At 61.1% G+C, this 21,326-nt stretch overlaps 1 protein-coding gene across 1 annotated transcript in view; it reads left to right on the top strand.

Annotated features, from left to right (window-relative positions):
* The window catches only part of LAMC3 (laminin subunit gamma 3), a 46,310-nt gene extending 26,594 nt beyond the window's left edge, over positions 1-19,716 (top strand). Inside the window, 20 exon segments of the mRNA XM_037491440.2 lie at positions 137-329; positions 400-518; positions 1,855-1,911; positions 1,914-2,072; positions 3,496-3,684; positions 5,013-5,258; positions 6,103-6,256; positions 6,813-6,955; positions 7,402-7,580; positions 8,860-9,001; positions 10,014-10,216; positions 10,592-10,668; positions 11,822-11,956; positions 12,948-13,095; positions 14,081-14,230; positions 14,721-14,823; positions 15,026-15,225; positions 15,943-16,089; positions 16,174-16,273; positions 18,027-19,716. Coding sequence (XP_037347337.1) covers positions 137-329; positions 400-518; positions 1,855-1,911; positions 1,914-2,072; positions 3,496-3,684; positions 5,013-5,258; positions 6,103-6,256; positions 6,813-6,955; positions 7,402-7,580; positions 8,860-9,001; positions 10,014-10,216; positions 10,592-10,668; positions 11,822-11,956; positions 12,948-13,095; positions 14,081-14,230; positions 14,721-14,823; positions 15,026-15,225; positions 15,943-16,089; positions 16,174-16,273; positions 18,027-18,277 — 3,095 coding nt within the window. The 3' untranslated portion in view covers positions 18,278-19,716.
* The last annotated feature ends 1,610 nt before the right edge of the window (positions 19,717-21,326 follow it).

Genomic DNA, 21,326 nt, shown 5'->3' with positions numbered 1-21,326 from the left:
CCGTGCAGGGAGTCTTTGATTTTCTCCGCTCTGTACTTTTCTCATTTGAGCATTTAATTGCCAATGAAGTGGAGATGGGCCTGTAAAGTGGAGCTAATGAAATGCAGCCGGTAAAAGCCTCTTGTCTCCTCTCCAGGGAAGTTCCTGGGAGACCAGCGGTTCAGCTATGGGCAGCCCCTCACGCTGACCTTCTGGGTCCCCCCTGAGGGCTCCCCACTCCCCATGCAGCTGAGGCTGGAAGGGGCAGGCCTGGCCCTGAATCTGCGCCACTCCAGCCTCTCGGGACCCCAGGCCGCTGCGCAGCGCGGGGAGGTGCAGCTCCGGTTCCAGTAAGTGCCCTGCGAGGCGGTGGCGGGAGGCCCCCCGCGCCTGCCCGGCCTGACCCCCTCCCCCTGCCAGGTTGCAGGAGACCTCGGAGGACGCGGACCCGCCGCTGCCGCCCTTCCACTTCCAGAGGCTGCTCGCCAACCTCACCGTGCTGCGCATCCGCACGGGAGGCCCAAGCCCAAGCCCTCCGGGTCAGTGGTGCCAAGGGCCCGCCCCGGGAGCCAGCTGCGCACCCAGCACAGCCGGGTTGAGTCCTCACAGCAGGGAGGTCATTTTTCCCATTTCAGTCCCCGCCAGAGAGCTGGGGACACTTGCCTGAGGTCATGGAACTGGAGGAAGGGCAGGGGTGGTGGACGCTGAGGACAGAGGCAGGGGCTGGGCAGGCGAGGGGCCTGAGGGTCGGCAGCGCTAAGGGTCGGGGGTATGGCCCTCGAGGGGCCTCCCCCGCGTGGTGGCCGGGGTGCGCCAGGATTCCCCCCAAACGGCTCCCCTGTTGGCCACCGCTGGTATTGCACCTAAGCCCCCCTAAACCTTGGAGGGGAGTGGGGAACCTCTATGGGGGTACCTCTCACCCTGTCATGTGGTGCCCTGCTCCTGGGCACCCCCTCTTCCCTTAATGTACTTTTTCCTGTAGGCTCCCCCATGACCAGCACCCCATATTTACATGTGCCCAACCGGGCATCCTCGCTGCCCACTTTTAGGACAGGCCCTGGGTTTAGAAACCTCCTTCACTCCGTGGGACTAAATGCATGCACACGCTCCCCTCCTGGGGCCGCTTTAAAAAGTCAGTGTAACGCCCCAGCTGTACCTACAGTGCAAATGAAGGGAAAGTGAGCGATGGTAAAAAGTCACCAGATCCTTCCAAACTGTCAGTGCTCCGGCCGGGCCGCCAGGGCAGTGCGCAGCGGGCAGCGCTCTTGGGGTTCGGGGGGAGGAGACCCTCGGGAGGGCTCAACCAGACAGAGCAGGGACGTGCGGACAGGGGGAGCTGGCGGGAGAGGGCCCCCGGGGGGCTGTCTTACCCTAATGCTCTGGCCGCCCCTTGGGAGAGGCCCCGTGGCTCGCCTGTGCCCCTGCAGAGAGGCTGTGCCACCTACATCTGACACCCGTGCCCTCCCCCCTTCTGGTTCTCCAGTTTTCAGTTGTTTCCTGGTTGTTTCTGTGGGCAGCTTGGTCTGCCCGGGGTGATTCTGCTCGCAGCCAAAGGCCCCCTTCCGTGTTCCTCCACCCCCACGTGTGCCCCCCACCCTGCCCTCCACCGCCATCCCTCCTTTAAGGTGTCCCAGGGCTGGGGCGGTGTCACGAGCTTCCAACTCCCGGGCCTCTGTAACCCCCGAGAGTGAATGTCTTTCCCTCAAGCTCCACCCCTGTTCTGAAAGCGACCTGCTTTGCCTTTGCTCATTTGACTGCTTTTCAAAAAGTGACGGTGGCGCCCCACACACTGTCTACGTGCCAGGTGACCCCTTGCTTGTTGCTTCCACGTGCACACAGGGCTGGGGAGAGCCTCGTATCACTTCTCGCTCGCAGGGCAAGTGTGGCTGAGGGAGGTCCGGCTCGTGTCGGCTCAGCGGGGCCTTTCGCCCCCGCCTCCTGGGTGGAGACCTGCTCGTGCCCCAAGGGGTATGAGGGCCAGTTCTGTGAATCCTGTGCCCCAGGATACAAGAGGGAGACCCCACTGGGGGGTTCCTATGCCAACTGTGTCCCCTGCACCTGTAACCAGCATGGCACCTGTGACCCCAACACAGGTGAGTCTTGCACACCCCCCCGAAGGCCCCCTGGGCACATCCAGAACAGTGGGTCTAGTGTGGCGCAGGTCAGCGTGGCGCCAATGTGAGCGGCCGCTGGGAACAATGTGCGTTTTGCACGCACAAGGGACGGTGCACGCTCCAGCGTGGAGTCCCGCCAACACCCCTGGAGCGCCCCAGCAGGTGCGGGGAGGCCTCGTGGCCGGTAGGTGGCAGAGCTGCTCCTCCACAGCCATGGCCGCTGTCCCTCCTGCTTGCAGAAATCCAGAGCGCGCACCCCTGCCTCTCCCCGCCAGGGGCTGCTGCTGGGTGCCGCTGGCCTGGGCTCAGCAGGTGGGAGGGTGGGCGCCCTGCCGTGAGCGCTCCATGGGCAGGTGGGTCTCAGCTGCCACTGCTGACAAAGGACAGCGGCCCAGGGACCAGCAGACTGGGGGGTTGGGGGCACACACACCAACGGGGTCTTGCCTGGCCTGTGCCAGGGCAGGCATCACTTCCGGCCAGGTGAGGGCTCAGGGTCCTTCCAGCACTGCTCTCGCCAGCCCCCCAGGGGATGCGTCCTTGTGAGATGGGACCAGTTGTCCTTCCAACCCCTGGCCAGGCCTCACTCCTGCTCAGTCTGGGCAAACGGCAGGTGCCACCCAGGCTGGCTAGACGGACTGACAGGGGGTGTGTTCCCACCAGGGACTGCAGGAAAGCAGGATGGTGTGGCTGTTGCCTCCACACCTGCCTTGTGCCTACCTCCACCCCGGATTCCCTCCTCCCTGTAGGCCTCAGCCCCAGCTGGGTGCCCCCTGGGGCTGCCAGAAGTGGTTCACCCTCTTAACAAACCAGCCTTCTCACACAACCCCTGGCAGGGAGCCTCCCAGGAGCTGGCTCTGAGCGGCCTCCAAGCACCAGTGGCCTGGAAAGGGGTTTGCAAAATCCCCCATCATTAGAAACTGTCCTGTGACCGCAAGCAGCTCTGGGAACCCATGGCCCTGGGAACGGAAGCCTGTTAGCAAACTCGCCGTGGCCAGCATCCTGGGCCTGGGCCTGCCTTCCCTTGTTCCTTAAGTTAAGAGCACACAGGGAAGGGAGAAAAGCAGCCGCTGAGGGCACAGGGGTCCTCCGGGTCAGTTGCAGGCTTGGGAATGAGCAGCAACAGTGCAGCAGGATTCTGGTGGGTCGTGGAACTGGCAGAGGGCCTGGCTAGCCCATTCTGCAGGTGAGGACACTGGGATATGAGGGGTCACAGGGTCAGTCAGTGGTGGCCGAGAACCCAGGAGGACTCTCCAGCCCCAGGCTGTGTGGCCTCCACCTTGGGAGGGCCCTGGCCCCAGTACTGCCGGGGTGGGGTGCGCGCCATGGCCCTGACTGCACAGAAGCCTCTCCCTGGAGTCTGCGGGGCTCAGAGGGGGTCACCAGTGCCTGATTTGCTCCTCAGGGATCTGCCTGTGTGGCCACCACACCGAGGGCCCCTCCTGTGAGCGCTGCTCGCCAGGTTTCTATGGCAACGCCTTTGCAGGCCACGCCGACGACTGCCAGCCCTGCCCGTGCCCTGGACAGTCGGCCTGCACGGTCATCCCGGAGAGCAGCGAGGTGGTGTGCACCCACTGCCCCCCGGGCCAGAGAGGTGAGTGGCCTGCGCTGGGTGGTCCTGGGCTTGGAGTAGGTGGACTGAGGGGCCCCAGCTTAGGGGGCAAGTCTGACCCCTGGGGACATGGGTCCCCTGGTACTGCAGCCAGGGCCTGGACTGCTGTGGGCTCCTGGCAGAACCTGGGCCAGTGAGCACAGCCAGGAGGACTTTAGAAAATCCCCATGTCCTGGCCCCACCCTCCGAGCCTGGCTGAGTGGCCGGAGACAGGCCGGGCATCTGTGTCCTTCACATGTGCCCTGCCTGATTCTGACGCAGTGAGGTCAGAACCCCTGGTGCCGCCCCTTTCAGAGACGGTGCAGTCCTCCCACACAGAGGGCGCGCTCAGCTACCAGGCAGAGGGATGGCTTCATTTGCAGCCAAGTGGAAGGAATCCCAGGGGTTCTGTGCAGCGAAGTTAGCCAGAAAGACAAAGACAAATAGTGGGCGATGTCACATATGTGGGGGCCACGAGGAAACAGCCGCTGACCTGAGAAAGCAAAGGCTTCCCCGCCCAGGTGCTTGGTGCAGGCGTGGTCTTCGGTGCCCGCTCTGTGCCAGAGTGTGCCTCCCAGGCCGGGACCCTCCAAAGACCTCCTCGTCTGCTCCCTTTGCTGAGACTCCTGGCGAGCCTGGGGCTGGAAAGTGAGCAGGCCGCGCAGTTCAGGCCCAGGACGCAGGGCGGGAGCCCAGAGGGGGCTTGGACACCGCGGGAAGCAGGAGGTCAAGGGGTCGGGGGCCACAGCTGCGCAGGCATGAGGCGAGGCTGCAGGGGAGGGGCGAGGCTATGTGAGGAGAGGGAGAGACAGTGACATTGGGGTGGCCGTGAGATGAGGGTGGAAGAAACGGACGGTTGAGACCATGACTGGAGGACACCACGAGGGTGACCTTGACGGTGGTGACGAAGGTGATGAGGATGGCATGATGCAGGTGATGGAGCGATGACCACGGCGATGGTGGAGTCAGTGGAAGGTGATGACAGGTAACGATCAGGGTGACAGGAGACGGAGAGTTGGCGCCGACTCCGTGTCGAGGATGACGAGCATGAACGGGGTGACAGTCACTGCTGTTAGGGCTCACCATGTGCCACGCGCTCTAAGTGCCTTGTGCAAATACCCCAACAAATCCTGAGGGTCCTGTGAGGTCGCTGCACTGTTGCCCCCACTTTGCAGACGAGGGGCCTGCGTTCAGAGGTGCGGCGACTTGCATAAGACCCCACGGCCAGGTGACGCCGGCTGCACTGCGGCCCAGAGTCCGTGGTCAGCAGCACAAGGAGGGCCCTGGCTTCGCTTGCACGCGCTGCTCTCACGGCCCTCTCTTCTCCCCAGGGCGGCGCTGTGAGATCTGTGATGATGGCTTTTTTGGGGACCCCCTGGGGCTCTCTGGGGCCCCTCAGCTCTGCCAGAGGTGCCAGTGCAGTGGGAATGTGGACCCCAATGCCGTGGGCAACTGTGACCCCCTGTCTGGCCGCTGCCTGCGCTGCCTACACAACACGACGGGCGACCACTGTGAGCGCTGTCAGGAAGGCTTCTACGGGGACGCCCTGGCCCCACGGCCTGCACACAAATGTTTGCGTGAGTCCCCATGTCCCGCGCCCACGGGCCGGCGCTAGGGGGCCCCTGCTCCCCCAGATTGATGCCCCTCTGGGAAGCTGTGCAGTGTAGGTTCCCCGCCTTCCCTGTCTCCTTGTCCAGACAGTGTAAGGCTTTCTCTTCTCCAGGGTCTCTTTCAGCCTTAGGGACCGAGCACGTCTCTGATTTTTTTTCTGCCTTGATTGTTTAGTTCTCATCTCATGCTCTGCAGTTGGCACCCACGGCTGTCCCAGAGGGCCACTGACCCTCATCCTGTCCCTCCTGCCCCTGGGCTTCCAGCCAGGCTGTGCGCCCTGCTGAGGTGCCCTCCAGCCCTCCGCCAACTGGGTAAACACTCAGTTCCCACCTCCTCAGAGCGCCATCTCAGGCATCAGCCATGGAAGGTTCCAGAAATCTTGCAGGAAAGAAGCACAGCATTTGCCCCCAAATTATCTGCTCCTGAGCCCTTTCCCACGCAGCACCTGTCAGCACTCTGCTGCCTGCCTCTTGTTTATGCAGCCCGGGAAAGCAGGGTCGTGGGACCCAAAGCAGTGGGTGTAGGGTCCACCTCTGACCCCCTGAGGGGGCCTCTGCCCTTCCCAACAGCCTTTGAGGGCTCAGAGCAGGCTCAGAAGGTCCATCTGTCCTGGCTGTCTTGCCTAGGACCTAGAAAGTGGGGTGAGATGGGAGTTGGACCCTTGAGCCTTTTTTCAGAAACAGCTTAAGCATCCAGGCTGGACGTGAGTCCCCTCCATGGGCTCCCATCATTTCTGCTTCTCCTGGGCCCCCAAAAGCTGAACACTTGATCCATGTGGTTCCCCAGACCCTTTCCTGCTCTCCTCCTCAGGCTGTAGCTGCAACCCAGAGGGCTCGGTCAGGGAGCAGAAACCTTGCGACCCAGGGACTGGCCAGTGCGCCTGCCTGCCTCACGTGACCGGACGGGACTGCAGCCGCTGCAGCCCCGGCTTCTATGACCTCCAGCCTGGGAGCGGCTGCCGGAGGTAGGTGGGGCAAGGCTGTCCCCTGGGTGTCTTGCCAGGAAGGAGGACGGCGTCAGGGGGCCTCCAGAGAGGGCATCATCCTGCTCACTGCCAGCAACACTGCCCTCACCAACAGGGAGGCAAAAGGAGAGTCCCAAGGGGGTCAGATCCCAGGCCCTGCCAGCCCAGGGTGCAGGCCAAGAGCAGCCCCGAGGGACCGCCGGGTAGCCAGCTTCATCTCTGATTCCCTTCTGTGACGTCGCCACTGGGTGACCTTTGGGCCACAGTGGCCAAGCAGGGTCAATGCCCAGTGCAACAAACATGTCTCTCCTGCCGGAACTGCAGAGCCTATAATATGCCACTTGCTTCGTGGCTTCCCAGACAGGGCTGTGGTCTCCAGCACGTGTTCCCATAGGCCTTGGGGGCAGGCCCTTTGCGAGTCTGCGCTTCCCGGGACGCAGCCGGGGGGGCTGCCTGGCAAGCACGGAGGTGTGGAGATGGTGCCCGCTGCATGGCTGCCTGCAGAGACTGGGCTGGGCAGCCCCAAGCTTAGGCCAAGTTCCTGCCCTTATTGCAGCTGCAAGTGCCACCCGCTGGGCTCCCAGGAGGACCAGTGCCATCCCAAGACTGGGCAATGCCCCTGCCGCCCGGGCGTCGGGGGCCGGGCTTGTGACCGATGCCAGCAAGGCTTCTTTGGCTTCTCCATCAAGGGCTGCCGGGGTGAGGAAGAGCATCCTTCCCGAGCTGCCTGCAGTGGGGGGCTGAGGTTCTGGGCAGGAGGGCTGAAGGGAGGGTGGCCATGCCATGGGAGGGGCGGTGTCTGATGGAGATGTGGGGTGGAGGAGGCGAGGCGGCGTGGGAGTCCGGGGCCTGGAAGAAAGGCCAGGAATCCAGACTCTACTGCCTGGGCCCTCTTGGTGCCAGTCTGGACCTCAGTTTCCTTATTTGTGGGGTGGAATTGTGCTGCTGGTGCTTGGGTCTTGTCAGGCATGCTCTCTGTCATGTCCCCCGCCTTCCTCCACCTTGCAAGAACTCCTGGGAAGGCCCCGGGAATGTACTCGAGGCTTCCCAGCAGGGTCTGCAGCAGGCAGCTGTGAGAATGCGCACCGAGGGGAGAGGGCGGGGTGGGGGGTATGGGGCACCCGTGCAGTTGCCCCAACCTGCAGCCTGCAGGTGCTCGCCGCTGGGTGCCGCCTCGGCCCAGTGCCACGAGAACAGCACGTGCGTGTGCAGGCCCGGCTTCGTGGGCTACAAGTGTGACCGCTGCCAGGACAACTTCTTCCTCACAGCGGACGGCACACAGTGCCAGGAGTGCCCATCCTGCTACGGTCTGGTGAAGGAGGAGGTGAGCCCAGCCTGCCAGGCCCGCCAGGCCCGCCCAGGCCCACTCCACCTCTGGCTCATTCCACGTTCCCAGTGAGCACCAGCTCTGCTGGGCTCTTGGAGCTGCCCCCTCACCCACAGCTCTCCAGCCTCCAGCCCACCAGCCACCTTTTCCCTGTGCCCACCCAGCCCCCTGGCCCATGCCAACCTGATTCATCCCTCCTGCCCTTCTCCAGCTCCTGAGTGGACAGGAGAAAAGTGGCTCTTGCCACGTGTCCTTCCTGACCATCCCAGCCAAGGGCTCATGTTTTCTCAAGTTTGGTGGGAGCGAGACCACAGATGGGGTCTCATTTGCCGGGAGAGTCAGGAGGGGGGCATGTGGCGGGCATGGTGTGGTGCAGGGGTCAGGGGCATGAGGTCTGCATCTCCCCAGCCCCCAGCTCCATTAGCTACCATGAGTCTTCCCGACTCCATAGTGAAGGTTGTTCAGGCTGTAACCTCTTACCTGATACCAGCAAGCCACCTTTCAGAAAGATGGTGACACAGAGGGAAGGTGGTTGGACCCAATACTAGGTGCCACTCCCAACAGCGCCTGGACCAGCCGATGGCAGACCCCTTGCTATGTCTGCAGGAAAACCAGTGAATATTCACACCCAGGGGTGAATGGAGGCCAAGGTAGCCTTGTTCAGAACAGTTTGGCTTGCAAATGAGTCTTCAGAGTTTTTTGAAATGGATTTTGCCATCAAATAAGGAACAGAAAGCCATGTAGATTTTCAAAGCATTTCAAACTTCAGAATCAAGGAGGGGGGTCTACAGCCCCTGCCCCATGGGGTGGTTATAAGATGGACCTTGCTGGTGGCAGTCATCTGGCTCTGGGTCCTGGCACGTGCTCTATCCAGGCAGCTACTGTTGATGTGATTAAAGATGGGTGTTGGGAGATACTGCATAGCCCTCCTCAGCAAGCAGGGATGGGGGCACCTCCTCTGTGCCATGTCCTGGGAATAAAGCCAACGGACAGAAAGAAACCCTCCTGAGCTTCCTCCCCACACCCCCATGCCCTACCATCCCTGCACCCCATCCCTCAGCAGGACAGGGTGTTGTCAGCTAAATGCCACAGATCCCATAGGTGTGAGCTGGGAAGGGCGCAGCTGCATGTGAGATGACCGGACGAGCAAGGCTCATTCTCAGAGGTCTGGCACGTCCTGAGCTTTGAGGCCCAGGGTAGAATTTGGAGTAGGACACCCTTGGGCAGGCCAGGCAGACTGCCAACCTCACACACCCTTCTTCCCTGCCCCATCCAGACTGCCAAGCTGAAGGCCAGGCTAGCCCTGATGGAGGGATGGCTGGAGGGGTCCGACTGTGGCAGGCCCTGGGGACCTCTGGACATTCTGCAGGGAGAGGCCCCTCGGGGAGACATCTACCAAGGCCACCACCTGCTCCAAGGTAGAGTGGGAGAGAGAGCAGAAAGCAGGAGGCATGGGGAGGGCCCGCTGGCCAAACGCCTTCCATGTGGTCACAGGATGATTTGAGGACTCCGGGCTTGATCGCCCTAGGAGAAACATTTCTGGAAAAGCCCATCTGACCCCCTGACTGGGTGGGATCCTCCCATGGCGGGATCCTGCCCCCTCCCATGGACCTCCTTTAATGTCTTTTGTCCAGTTGTACTTGGGGCCTTTATTAATCCTGCTCTCTGACTATAGCATCTGTCCCCTGGCCCCAGCCCCACCCAGACTGAAAACTCATTTCTGCCCAAACCATAAACTCAGGGAGGACAGGGTGATGCCACCAGGAATGGGCATGGCGCTGTCCCAGGTGCTGAACAGGTAATGTCCCCGCTGGCTTGATTGGAAGCCATTGTGCTCCCTCTGCCTTATCTCTGTCATAGACAAAAATGACTAAATAATAATGAGACTGTTACTGCAACCAGGGGAAATTTGGCCTGGCATGCTGGAATTTAAGCATCACCAGATAGGGATTGTTTTGTGGTGCTTCGTGTTCACAAGCACCTGCATTGCTTTAGCAGCCACACATTCCTTTGGCAGTGAGCCAGGCACTGGTCCACAAGACTCATGTCTAAATTGGGAGCTCCCAGTGTCCCAATCTGTGAAACGCCCATCCTGAGCGTGCTGTGAATCCCAGGGCTGACTGGTGTCGGGATCTCACCACTGCCCTGGATCAGGCATTGCTTGTTGAGACTCTGGAAGGCCTGAGTTCCTTTCAGTCCCTCATCTGTGGCTGACTTCCTGTGGGGGGTCCTGGGTCATGATTTGCCTTCTCTGGGCCTCTGCCTCTGTAAAATGGGGACTCTTCCTTTGCAACCGATGGGTGGCACTGAGGGCTAAGAGTTATGCTGAGCCAGGAAGAGTGGGGAGCACAGACGGAGGCCCCTGTGGGTGGGGCTTCCATGTGAAGCCTCCACTACTCTGTGACCCCCTGGACTGGGGGATTTCTGCAGGTACCCGGGAAGCCTATCTGGAGCAGATGACAGGCCTGGAGAGTGCTGTGAAATCTGCCCAGGAGCAGCTGCAGGCGCTGAGAAGGAGTGCCCGCTGTACTCATGCTGGAACAAAGACCTGCCTCCAGCTCGCTGACCTAGAGGCAGTGCTGGGGTCCTCCGAGGAGGAGATTCTGCATGCGGCCACTGTCCTCAAGTCTCTGGTACCCTGGGGACCCCCTGCCCCATCTTGAGCCTGGACTCAGTGCTGCTGACCTGGGGCATGCCTCCCTGCTTTGGGGGAGGCTTGGTTTCCTTATCTGCAAAAATGGGGGCTGCACAGTGCTCCTCTGCTGATTCACTGAGGTAACACCTGTGCGGAGGCGGCATCCTCGGGGCAGACGCCGAGTGCCCAGCCAGGGTAGGTGTCCTCACTGTTCATTCCGAGGGCCAGGAATCCACTCACCAGATGCTGATGCTGTTGCTAGTTCTCAACACTTATAAAATAGCTGGCACTGTCTAGTTTTACCCATAATTTAGCCAGACATGACTCTTACCCTCAGGGATGGACCCTCAGTGTCCCCCTTTTTTCTCTAAAGGTGATTGCCCAGGAAGGGCCTGGCCAGCCCACCAACTGGAGCCATCTGGCCATGGAGGCCCGCTCCTTGGCTAGGAGGTGAGCCCCCAAACCCTGGGCACATGGTGAGGGCAGGCCCGCACAGCCAAGAAGGGATCCCAGCCCTTCTCCAGGGGCTTCCAAGGTCAGGGCCAGGCCACAGGTATCCCCACTCCAGAGTTAGAGTCAGGTGAGCACAGAGCTGCTTGGTGGGGGGGGTGCAGTGGGGAGATGCCCCCACAGTGGAAGGAAATAGCATGGGCCCAGAGGCGCAGGGCCAGGGATTTGGGGAAGAGGGTGAATACAAAGCTTGGTGGACTAAAGGTATATAAGCCATCGTTGACTTAAAAACAAAGTCAGCTTGTAGTTCCTATCCAGACCAGTCATACATTTAAAGTGTATAATTCATGACTCGCAGTCTATCTGAGAGGAACAATCTGCCCACCCACCTTAGGGCATTTTCATCACCTCCAAACCAGCCCCTGCCTATTGCCTTCCACTCTCTAGGTCTCCTCGACCTCTCCTCCCCAAGCCCCTAATCTGCTTTCTGCCTCAGTCCTCTGGACGTTTCACATAAGCAGCCTTACAAGGTGTGGCCTCCTAGCCTGGCTTATTTCACTTAGCATCGTATCTTTAAGCGCCACCCATGTTGTAGCATATACAGAACTTCGTTCTTGTTACAACCAAATAATATTTCTCCTGTCATCCTTTGGTAGACACTTGGGCTGTTCTATCCACTGCCTTTAAGAAGCAGCTTAAGATCCTAAAAACACAGGAGCAGCGGCTGTTTCCACTTTAACTATACTCAAGGCCCATTAGACCCATTTTACAGATGAGAAAACTGACTCAGAGACATCAAGACTTGCTGAAGGACACACAGCTTGGTTCCACACCATGTCTGTCCTGACCACGGGGCTCCCCTGTTTTTATTAGGGTCACGCTAGGATGTATAGTTGGAGCTGAGATTTGATGTGCGCTGCAAGGTCCTGTTAATCGCTATGCCGGGACAACTGGCACCAACTGCACATAACAGGAATGGGGGTGGGGACCCCCTTCCCATCAGTCTCCTTGTGTCAGGCAGAGAGAGAAGAGGAGCCGGGCCTCTTGGCTGACTCGTGCTTGGGGCAGCAAGAGCCCGTGTGGCAGGGGCTGTGGGTGTGGCCCAGGCCTCCTGTGCAAGCCCTGGTGATGGTCACTGGGTATGTTCATGCAGCCACAGGGACACCGCTGCCAAGATCGAGGCCACGGCTCGGAGGGCCCTGCTTGCCTCCAACACCAGCTACGTGCTTCTCTGGAATGTGCTGCAGGGCAGAGCGGCGCTGGAGGCCCAGGGGGAGCTGGAGGACAGGTGAGCCTCCCATGTGTGGCCAGGAGCTTGGCTTGGCCTCCAGAAGCCTGCAGACCTGGCAGAGACTGTTGTTTCAGAAGCAGCTTCCTCCTCCTGAGTTCTGATGGTCTTTAGGGTGGGTCAGTAGATCTGGGGTCTTGTGCCTGCTCAGGGGTAAGTTGCAGGAACCCACCCATGTCTGAGCGTACAGCTTGGCCTTTCTCTGTTCCCAGCATCATTCCGCAGCCCCGCTCAGGTCCTCGCCCAGCTCCTTTGTCTCCCCCTTCCTTTGCAGCCTCTGCTTCTCTGCTGCAGCCGATGCCCTTCTAGCCCACTCCTTCCAAGGGTCAGCAGAGACCTAGGGCCTCAATGAGCCCCAGGCTGACTTCCTAGATGAGAGACTTGGATTGGTCCAGCTTGGGTCGCATGGCCAGTCTTGGGCCCATTGGCATGGCTGGGGTGCGGTCACCTGACCTATCAGAGGGGTTTTTTGAGAAGGGGGGAGGGAGGGAGGGAGCCGCACAGGGGTGTCCACCCCAGCAGTGCCCATGGTGGCAGGTTGTGGACAGCTGGACAGGACAGGGAGCGCTCTGTGTGGTTGGGCATAGCACCTGCCCAGGGTCACCCCAGGGCATCACTGAGCCCAGACTGGGACCTGGCCTCCGTCCTCTCCCTGAGACCAGGCTCTTTCCTCTTCACGATTCATCCAGAGGAGCCAAGCACTTGCAAAGCATGTGATTCTCGGGTGGAAACCAAGTGCCAGCCCTCGAGAGGCGCGCAGCTGAATTGAGCGGCTGGAAAGACAAGAATGCGGGCCCTTCCTGCTTCTCTGTTCATCTGAGAGCTGCGGGGCGGCGGCCAGTTCCCGAGGCCAGCTGCTGGGTGTGCGCCCTCAAGGACGGCTGCCCAGAGAGTAGAGAGGCTGCCCACATCGGGGCTCTGGCAGGGCCCGGCGGTGGGTGGACAGCCCTGTGCCCTGCTCCAGGCCCCACCTGGCTCTGCCTCCTCTTAGGTACCAAGAGATCCAGGCGGCCCAGAAGGTGCTGGCCACAGCCGTGGCAGAGGCGCTGCCAGCAGCTGAAAGTGCACTGGCCACCACGCAGCACATGGGCACAGACAACACCCTGCACCTGGCCTTGCGCACCACCCCTGCAGCACCGGTCAGCTGGGCCGACCCTGTCCTCTCCGAGTGGGTGGGGGCAGGGGAGAAGGGGGCAGCTGGGAAACCCCAGCCCAGGCTCCAGGCTGTCGTGGCTTATTTTTAACTCTATAGCGGTTAAATGAGACAGTCTGCTTCCGGCATGACAGAGCCCCTGCCCGGCACAGAGTCAGCACTCACCAGCCGTGGTTGATTCCATTAATGTGGCGGCCACGGCCTCTTCCCCAGCACGGGCAGTGGCACCAGGCGCCCTGGGGTCAGGTCCTACACTACGGCTCCACCACCTTGGCCAAGGGCTGTCCCTCCCTGCCCTCAATCACTTCTGTTGATGGAGCTCACCCATGAGGTCATTTCATGGGTGGTGCGTGAATAGTGCACAAGGTGGCCTCGAACTTGTCAACCTCCACTCACCACCTCTGGGTCCATCAGCTCCAGCTTCTCAGCAATCCTGAAATCTCAAATCTCACAAAATGAACTTGAAAAAAAAAAAGACCAAGCTTGCAGAAATGGGGCAGAAGTTGACCGGATCCACTGACCCAGTTGTTCTCGTGGGGTGTCTGCCTCTCCCCACGTGTAAAGAGTCAACCTCAGGGGTAGCGGACTTGACCTTGTGTGCTGCCCTGGGTACAGCTCAGGGTGTTAGGGAAGGGGCAGTGCCTCACGGTCTAGAACATTCTGGACTCAGAAGAACATCAGTTGAGCCCCAAGGTTTCAGCTACGGGCTTATAGACCTGGGGCAGGAAATTCGGGTCAGGGAGGTTAGCTGCTCTGCCCAAGCCCAGGCATCCGGAAGAGGGAGGATGGAATCTGAGCCTCAGGTGACAGGTTGACAGCCCCGCCTGGCTTCTCTCTCGCCCGGCCCCTCTGCTTCCTGGTCCACACGCAGCCCTGTCCCCCCCTCCCCCCGCGTCCTGCCCCTGGGCCCCTTACCAAGTAGAGGCTTGCCCCTCGGACCTCCCCTGCCCGAGCCCACCCTCTCCCAGCAGCCTCAGAAGTCTCAGGCCCAGAACCTGGACCAGAAGGCACAGGCCCTGGAGAAGACGGTTGCATCTAGAGAGCGCACAGTCACCGAGGCTGCCCGGGCCCTCCAGGCCGCTGCCCAGGGCCTGCTGCACAAGACAGAGCCTCTCATGCAGGTTGGCGCTTGATCTTAGAAGGTGTCCGGCGAAGGTTGGGGCTGCAGGGGTTGCCTGGTCCAGGGCTGGCTGGAGAAAGTGAAGATTAGCGTAGTTCGTTCCGGCCCCCAAGGTCTCCCTCTAAACTCCAGAGAACCAGAGACCCTCCAGGGGTTCCCGCTCAGCCAGGGGATTCTGATTTCCTGGGGAGGAGGGAGGGAAGGTGAGACACTTGTGCACTGAGATTCTAGTTCCCACCCACCAGCTGCAGCGCAGTGGCCTTCTGAACAGAGATGCCCATCCTTCCCTCTGCTGCTTGCGCTCCAGTCCCCCCAAGCTTTTGGAAACGGGGAGCTTCATGAGAGATTCTCAGGATACCAAAAGATGCTGTCTCCCTGGAAGAGAGCATCGATCGTCAGTCTGACAAAACGTCAAGACCTCCGATATGTGGGCTGGTGTCCACCTGGCCTGCTTCTGGGCAGCTCACCTGCATGTCTCCTTCCCCCTCCAGCTGCACCGGGAGGCCAGAGCCGCCCTGACCTGGGCTTCCTCGTCTGTCCAGGCTGCCACGGTCACCGTCACCGGAGCCAGGACCCTGCTGGCGGACCTGGAAGGTAGTGACCAAGCAGGATGTCTCACTAGTTGTTCTTCCCACCCCCCCGGAGAAGCCCAACGAGGTCACACGCAGGTCTCGTGCATCTCGAACCTCCACTCACACAGTCCGCGGCCCTGGCATGGCTGGGCATCTGGCAGTGGCTGCCTGGCAGGCTCTCCAGCTGTAGTCGGGCCCTCCTGACAATTCTGTCTGGTGTGCAGGCCTAAAGCTGCAATTTCCTCGGCCGAAGGACCAGGCTGTGCTGAGGAGGAAGGCAGGCACCATCCAGGACAGGCTCCTGCCAGATGCAGAAAAGAAGACCAAGCAGGCAGAGAGGATGCTGGGAAACGCAGCCTCTGTCTCCTCCAGCACCAAGAAGAAGGGCAGGGAGGCCGAGCTGTTGGCCAAGGGCAGTGCCAAGGTTAGCACCATGGATAAGATGGCGGCAGTAGCCCTGCCCTCGGGCGGGCCTTCTGTCACAAGCTGTTTCCCCTGCAGCGCCTCTGCTCCCCAAAACGGGGTAGACATCTGCACACCTGCTGAGGTCTCGGGGAGCCCAGGCTCCCTGCTCCAGAGCTCCGCATGGGTGACCCTGCTGAGTTCTCAGGAAGTAGGCGTCACTGCTGTGCCGTGGGCCCGGCGAGCACCCTAAGGCCCAGTGACTTAAACCATGTAACCAGGACTCATCCCTAAGTCCGTTTGGCTTTGCCCGCTCAACTTCTGGGCCTCTCTTTTTAGTGGGGTCAAGTTCTAATTGCTGTGTCTCCCCAGTTCTCATTGGCTTTGTTGCTCAGGCCCCAAGTGAGCTACCTTTGTGACTGACAAGACAAGTAGGAGTCCCCGGGTTTGATTTCTGCTTCTGCCCATTGGGTTTTGCTAACTGCTCCTCTCTGGGACTCTGCTTCCCCATTTATAAAATAGCTCAGACTTCTCTGGGGAGAAATGAGTAGTATCACGCCATCCCCACTGCCAGGCGCCTGGCCAGCATCCAGTGCGTGTTTGTTGAGCGAATGGGTGAGCGAACGGAAGACCTGGTGCAGGAAGCGATGACCGCTTGGCATCATCACCTAAGTGTTCTTTCCCTCTGAACGAGGTCACACTGCTCACTCTCTTCTCCCTGCCGTTGCCCCCACCACAGCTCGCCAAGGCCCTGCTGAGGAAGGGGAAGTTGGAGCACCGCCGTGCCAGCCGGCTCTCCGGCCAGACGCAGACAACCCTCCGACGGGCCTCCCGGCAGGCGCTAACCTTGGAAACCCGCAGGCAGGAGCTGGAGGAAGCCAAGCAGGTAGCCATGCCACGGCCCCCACCCCATGTCCTCCTGGTGCCCCAGAGCCAGCAGGGAGCGCTCAAGCTTCCTCCCCCTCCCCAGGTGGGTGCCAGGTTGAGCAAGACAGAGCTGCAGATCCAGGAATCCCGAGTCTCCCTGCAGAAGGACATCAAGGCCTTGTCGGAACTGCTGGCCAGGCTGGGTAAGGGACTGTGAGGCTGGCCCCAATTCCCTGGGCCTGGGGCTGCTCGGGGGTCCTCTTGTGAGGTCCAGTCCCAGGGAAGGCTCCCTCCTTGCCCTCATCTGCACAGCAACCTGTCCCAGCCTGGTGGACAATCACAGGCATCTGTAGCTGCCCCGGGCCCCGTGCCAGGCAGGCTGGCATCCAGAGCAAGTTTAATCTGTGCCTCCGGGACCTGCCAGTTGGGTGGGGGAGGAGGGAGATACAGACAGAGCCCTGGGCACCCAGGGGGCTGGTCAGCACTCCATGGGGGAGGGCTCGGAGGAGGAAAGAGAGAAGCAAGGGTGGCTTCAAGGGTACAGAGACCCCTAGTCCCCCACTCTGCCCTCCCAGCCCCCACCACCCTGCTCCCCCAGCCCGCACCACCCTGCTTACTCAGCCCTCTCACCCTGCTTCCCCAGCCTCCAGCCCCTTACCTTGCTCCCCCAACCCCACCACCCTGTGCCCCCAACCCCCAGCACACCCACAATGTATAGAATTCTTGTTGTCACCTTTTGAGCCCAGGACTAAAATGCTACTAGTGCCATTTTGCCAACAAGGAAACTGAAGCACAAAGACTTAGAGATGCTCCCTGGTCCCCGGGCTCACAGGAGGGTCTAACTGATGCAGAATGTGGCTCGTAGCCCCCCGTCTAGAGCCGTGGCAAGGTCTCGGCCCTGGACACAGTGCCCAGCACAGAGCAAACACCTTGGCTGCTCACTCTGTGTGTGACCTGGGGATGCAGGAGTGAGCCACACACGCCTGGACCCGGCCTCACCCCCAAGAGCCCCAGCTGGACAAGTAGAGTGGGGGCTGTGCCCGATTCTGAATGTCCTCAGAGACCAGGCTGTCTGGACTTTCCTATGGATGGTGGGACTGCCGGAGGCTTTTGCTAGACGCAGGACCTGCCCAGGCAGCTGGGTTCAGCTCCCCTCTGCCTCATCCTGCCCCTGCTTACCCCCTGCGGCTGTCTACCCTCCAACCCGGTCTTCATTGCCCAGAAAATTTGGGGCCAAGGGGAGCCCTTGGGACCCAGTGGGATCCTGTGGGATTAGAAGTCCTTTGGGATTTACTTGCTCATCCCACCACTCCCCCACCTGGCTACGGTCACCCTAATGACAAGGTGCCAGGGCCAGGTGGGGGAGGCAGCACGTGCGTTCCCTGTCACCATCACCACCACCAACTTCCAACGTGATTCCCTCGCTCTACCCCCTCATCTCAAACTTGGGGAGGCTCAGAAAGCCCTTAGCCCCGAGAAACAGCTAATCCGTGCGAGGTCAGGACTAGCGCCCGCGTCCCGTCTTCCTCCCCAGCCCTCGTTCTGAATCCAGAGACACTTCCTTCCACACCGCGTCCTCCCACATCCCGAGACACAGGTGGCATCTGCAAATATGTGCTCTCAGGGGAACCCAGGCAGCGTGCGGGAGCCAGCAGGGATAGTGGGGAGCACCTGCATGCATAAGGCTTTGTCAAAGAGGAAAGGGGTCCCCCAAGACCCTCCTTTTAAACAATAGTAACGCCACCAGCAACAGTTGCTCAGTGTCACCAGGGGGACGTTCCGGCATCTGCACATGGCCGGGTGCCCAGACTGGCCCCTCACCCAACCCACCACCCTGCCCCTCGGCCCCCTGCTTCCCATGGCAGGCGGTAGGCAGTTGGAATCCTGAGGTTGGGCCTGGGAAGTGTCTCTGGGGAGGCCTGCGGGTACACACAAACTGTCTGTACCCCTCTGCAGGGTCACTGGACACCCATCAGGCCACAGTACAGGCCCTGAATGAGACCCAGCAGGCGCTGGAGCAGCTGCGGCTGCGACTGAGCCCACCCGGGGCCCTGCAGGGGAAACTGAGGCTGCTGGAACAGGAGTCAGAGCAGCAGGAGCTGCAGATCCAGAGCTTCGAGAATGACCTCGCTGAGATCCGCGCCGACAAGCAGAACTTGGAGGCCATTCTGTACAGCCTACCCGAGAGCTGTGCCAGCTGGCAGTGACCCCCACTTAGCCCCCCATATGCCCACCCCACAAGGGCACCCTGAAAATACACCCACCAAAGCCTGCTGCTGCGGTGCCCCCCGAGTGAATAGCCACCTGCCTTCCGAGCCCCTGCCCGCAGCCCTCCCCGCTCCCCACTGCCCCTGCGCCCACGAGGACGTGCAGATGCAGTGCCGTCACATGCACACGAGCCTGGGGGCAGCGCCCACTCATCTACTCCCCCCTCCACTGTGCCCCCACCACCCGCTGGAGGCTCAGCTCAAACGCCCTAGGCAGTAACACTCCTGCGCTTGCTCCTGGAAGCAGGGCCTGGGCCGGCTTGGCACCTGGGGGGCTGGGAGGGGCCATCTGTGGAGTTCTGGGTCCAGCAAGAGTCTCCCAGTGCCCAGCTGCTTTCTGTCCCAAGGCAGCGCCACCGCCCACTTGCCGCGCTGCGCCACAGAGGAACCGGGCACCCCAAGGAGGGTTCTCAGCAGCGGGACCTGAGCCCTGGGACTCGTGGGACCACGAGCAGCCCCATTGGGCCAAGGCATGCCCCACGCCCCAGGGTAGCACAGGCCTCAAGGAGCACATCAGTCTCAGGGCCTGGGCCTGGCAACTGGCAGCATCCCCTGTCCTGGTCCGGGGCCTTCCAGCTGTGCACTGTCCACAGACCCAGGCTTCAAGGGCCTGAGGGCCCTGGGCCAGGGACTCAGATGGGTGCCTGGGTCCCCTGGTTGACCTTTGACTGAATGACCAACCCGGATCTGCCCTGTGACCCTGAGGGAGGCCCAGCCTGGAGGCCTTTCTCGTCTGTCCTGTCTGGGGGCCCCTGTGACCTCTGCCCAGGATTCTCTGCATTTCCTCCTGGCGCTCCTCCCCTTTCTGGGCCTCTGCCTGCGGACAGCGGGGCCTTGGCACTGGGAGACCAGGAGCGGGTGGCGCTGCCCATGCTACGCACAGACCAATTCTGTTTACCGTGGAAATAAAGGTCCCATGGCTAGCTGGGTGATGTGCCTGTGGTCCTCCCGTGAGGGTTGGCAGTCAGGGACCCAGCTACAGGTGCAGACTCAGCACCCTGGTGTGTGGGTGCCCACATGGCATCCCCGAGATGTGCACACTCCCGCACCACTGCGCGGGTGGAGGAGCCCGCAGGAGCTGAACCCCCTTTGTCGGTATCTCCCTGGGGGCCAGGGCTTTGCTGGGCTCCCACAGGCACCTGCTCTCCCCTCCCCCAGGGCACTTCATCAGGAAAGGTTGGGGGCTAGAGGCCCCCAGCTGACCTCAGGTTCAGCTTGGAGACACTGACGCAGAAAGCGGAACTCAAAATCAAGTGCCCTGCAGCACACAGGCCGTGGAGGGACCCCAGGAGGGCTACGGGCTGGGTGAGGACACGAAGGGGACATTCCAGGCAAGACGGTGGGCCATGGCGCAGGGGTTGCTGGGTAGGGCCTGGCCAGCACGGGGCAAAGGGGAGACCCAGGTCCCCAGGATGGGACAGTGGAGTGCTCTGCCCCATCTGCAGGACTGGTTTAAGCAGAAAAGGGGAGTTCACTGGGAGGGTCTGCTGGAATGGGGGTGGGAAGCGCTGCCAAGCCTGGGGCTGAGCCCAAGGCCACATGACTGGGCTCCTCCCCCGTCTCCATTAGCTGCCACCTCTGCCATCTCCATGTGGCTTCGGTCTTCTCTACGGAGCGTCTTCGCTTCTCCTGCATTTGATGGACAAGGATGCCTCTCGCCCTAGCCCCTGCCACCCCCGGAGTTTACAGATCAAGAGGTCAAATGCTTGGCACAAACTGTAAACTGTCCTGATTCCAGCTTCCTGAAGAGACCCGCCCAGCTGGGGCCAGGTTCCCCACACACACCCTCCTGTTCAGAATATCGGGTCCCTGCGTCCAGGGCCATATAGCAAGAGGTGGGCTGTGACCCTCCATGCCTGCTGGGGCCCTTCAGAGCAGGGGGTGCACTCCCCTGGAGAGCCTGAAGACCCAGGGACCTCGAGGACCCGGGGAGTGACTTGGAGGAGGTCAGCAGCCCAGAGGGGTGGAGAACAGGCCTCTTCTCCATTCCACAGCCGCCTCCCTCAGGCCTGCCATGTGATGACTCAGCAGTCTGATCACGCCTGGGGTGAGCAGAGCATGCTCTGGTCCCAGAGGTGGGGCTGCGCAGGGTGGAATGTGGCAGCTGTTGAACATCTGTCTAACAATGCAGCCCAGCCACTGAGCAGTGAGCAGCAGTGGCCTCTACCTTGCAGAACAGCTGCCGGGCCAGCCAGCCTAACTAGCCAGGCCAGCGGGTCCTCGGGGCCTGGATTGGGAAGTGCATCCTGAGGGCCCCTGCGAGTCAGCTCCTGTCACTGGCCTCCAGGTAGAGCATTTCCCACCAACCTAGAGTCAAAACTCCTAACCCCTTCTCCTCTCCAGCTGTTATTATCAGGATGAGGTCATACGGCTTGACCAGATCCAGACCCTAGGGCAGATGGGCCCAGGAGAATCACCTAGAAGCAGACACTCGGCTCTGCTGGGGAGCAGGAGTTTGCCTCTGCAAAATCGTCCCGGAGTTAGCCCACCTTGGGCTGGCCCCTTCCGTCCAGTCCCTCCCTTGGGACTACCCGGTCATTTCCCTCCTCCTGTGGTAACCTGTGCCCCTGTGGGTCCCAGGATCCCAAACCTAAGGGTCAAGCTGAATGCAAGTGTGTGGGGCCCAGCCCCCAGGCCCAGCCCCACGCTGAGTGTATGCCAGGCGTGGGTATTAGTAGTGACAGCCCCCACCTGTGCCTGTGGCCCCAGCACGAGTACTAGGAGTGCCACCTTGCGTCCCCAGACACGCCCTGATTTCGCCCTGATTTGGACCCAAGGCTTCATGGGCACAAGTCCAGGGTTCATGCACCCCATCCTTCCAAAGTTAGAGGTTGGCTCACACCCTGGTGGACTTGAATTTGGGGCTTCAGCTTCCTGACCTGGGAATGCCAGGTCCCCCTGGATAGAGTGACAATTAGATGACACAGCAATTGCAACCTGCGCTGACCTGGCACAGCGCCTGGCCTCTGGCGGCCAAGGACCAGGGCTT

This window comes from Talpa occidentalis, unplaced genomic scaffold (genome assembly GCF_014898055.3).
Source record: "Talpa occidentalis isolate TD23 unplaced genomic scaffold, MPIMG_talOcc4v2.1 talOcc4.7, whole genome shotgun sequence".
Classification (NCBI taxonomy): Eukaryota; Metazoa; Chordata; class Mammalia; order Eulipotyphla; family Talpidae; genus Talpa; species Talpa occidentalis.
The sequence above is the reverse complement of the archived record's forward strand: the minus strand, read 5'-3'. Positions and strand labels throughout refer to the sequence as shown.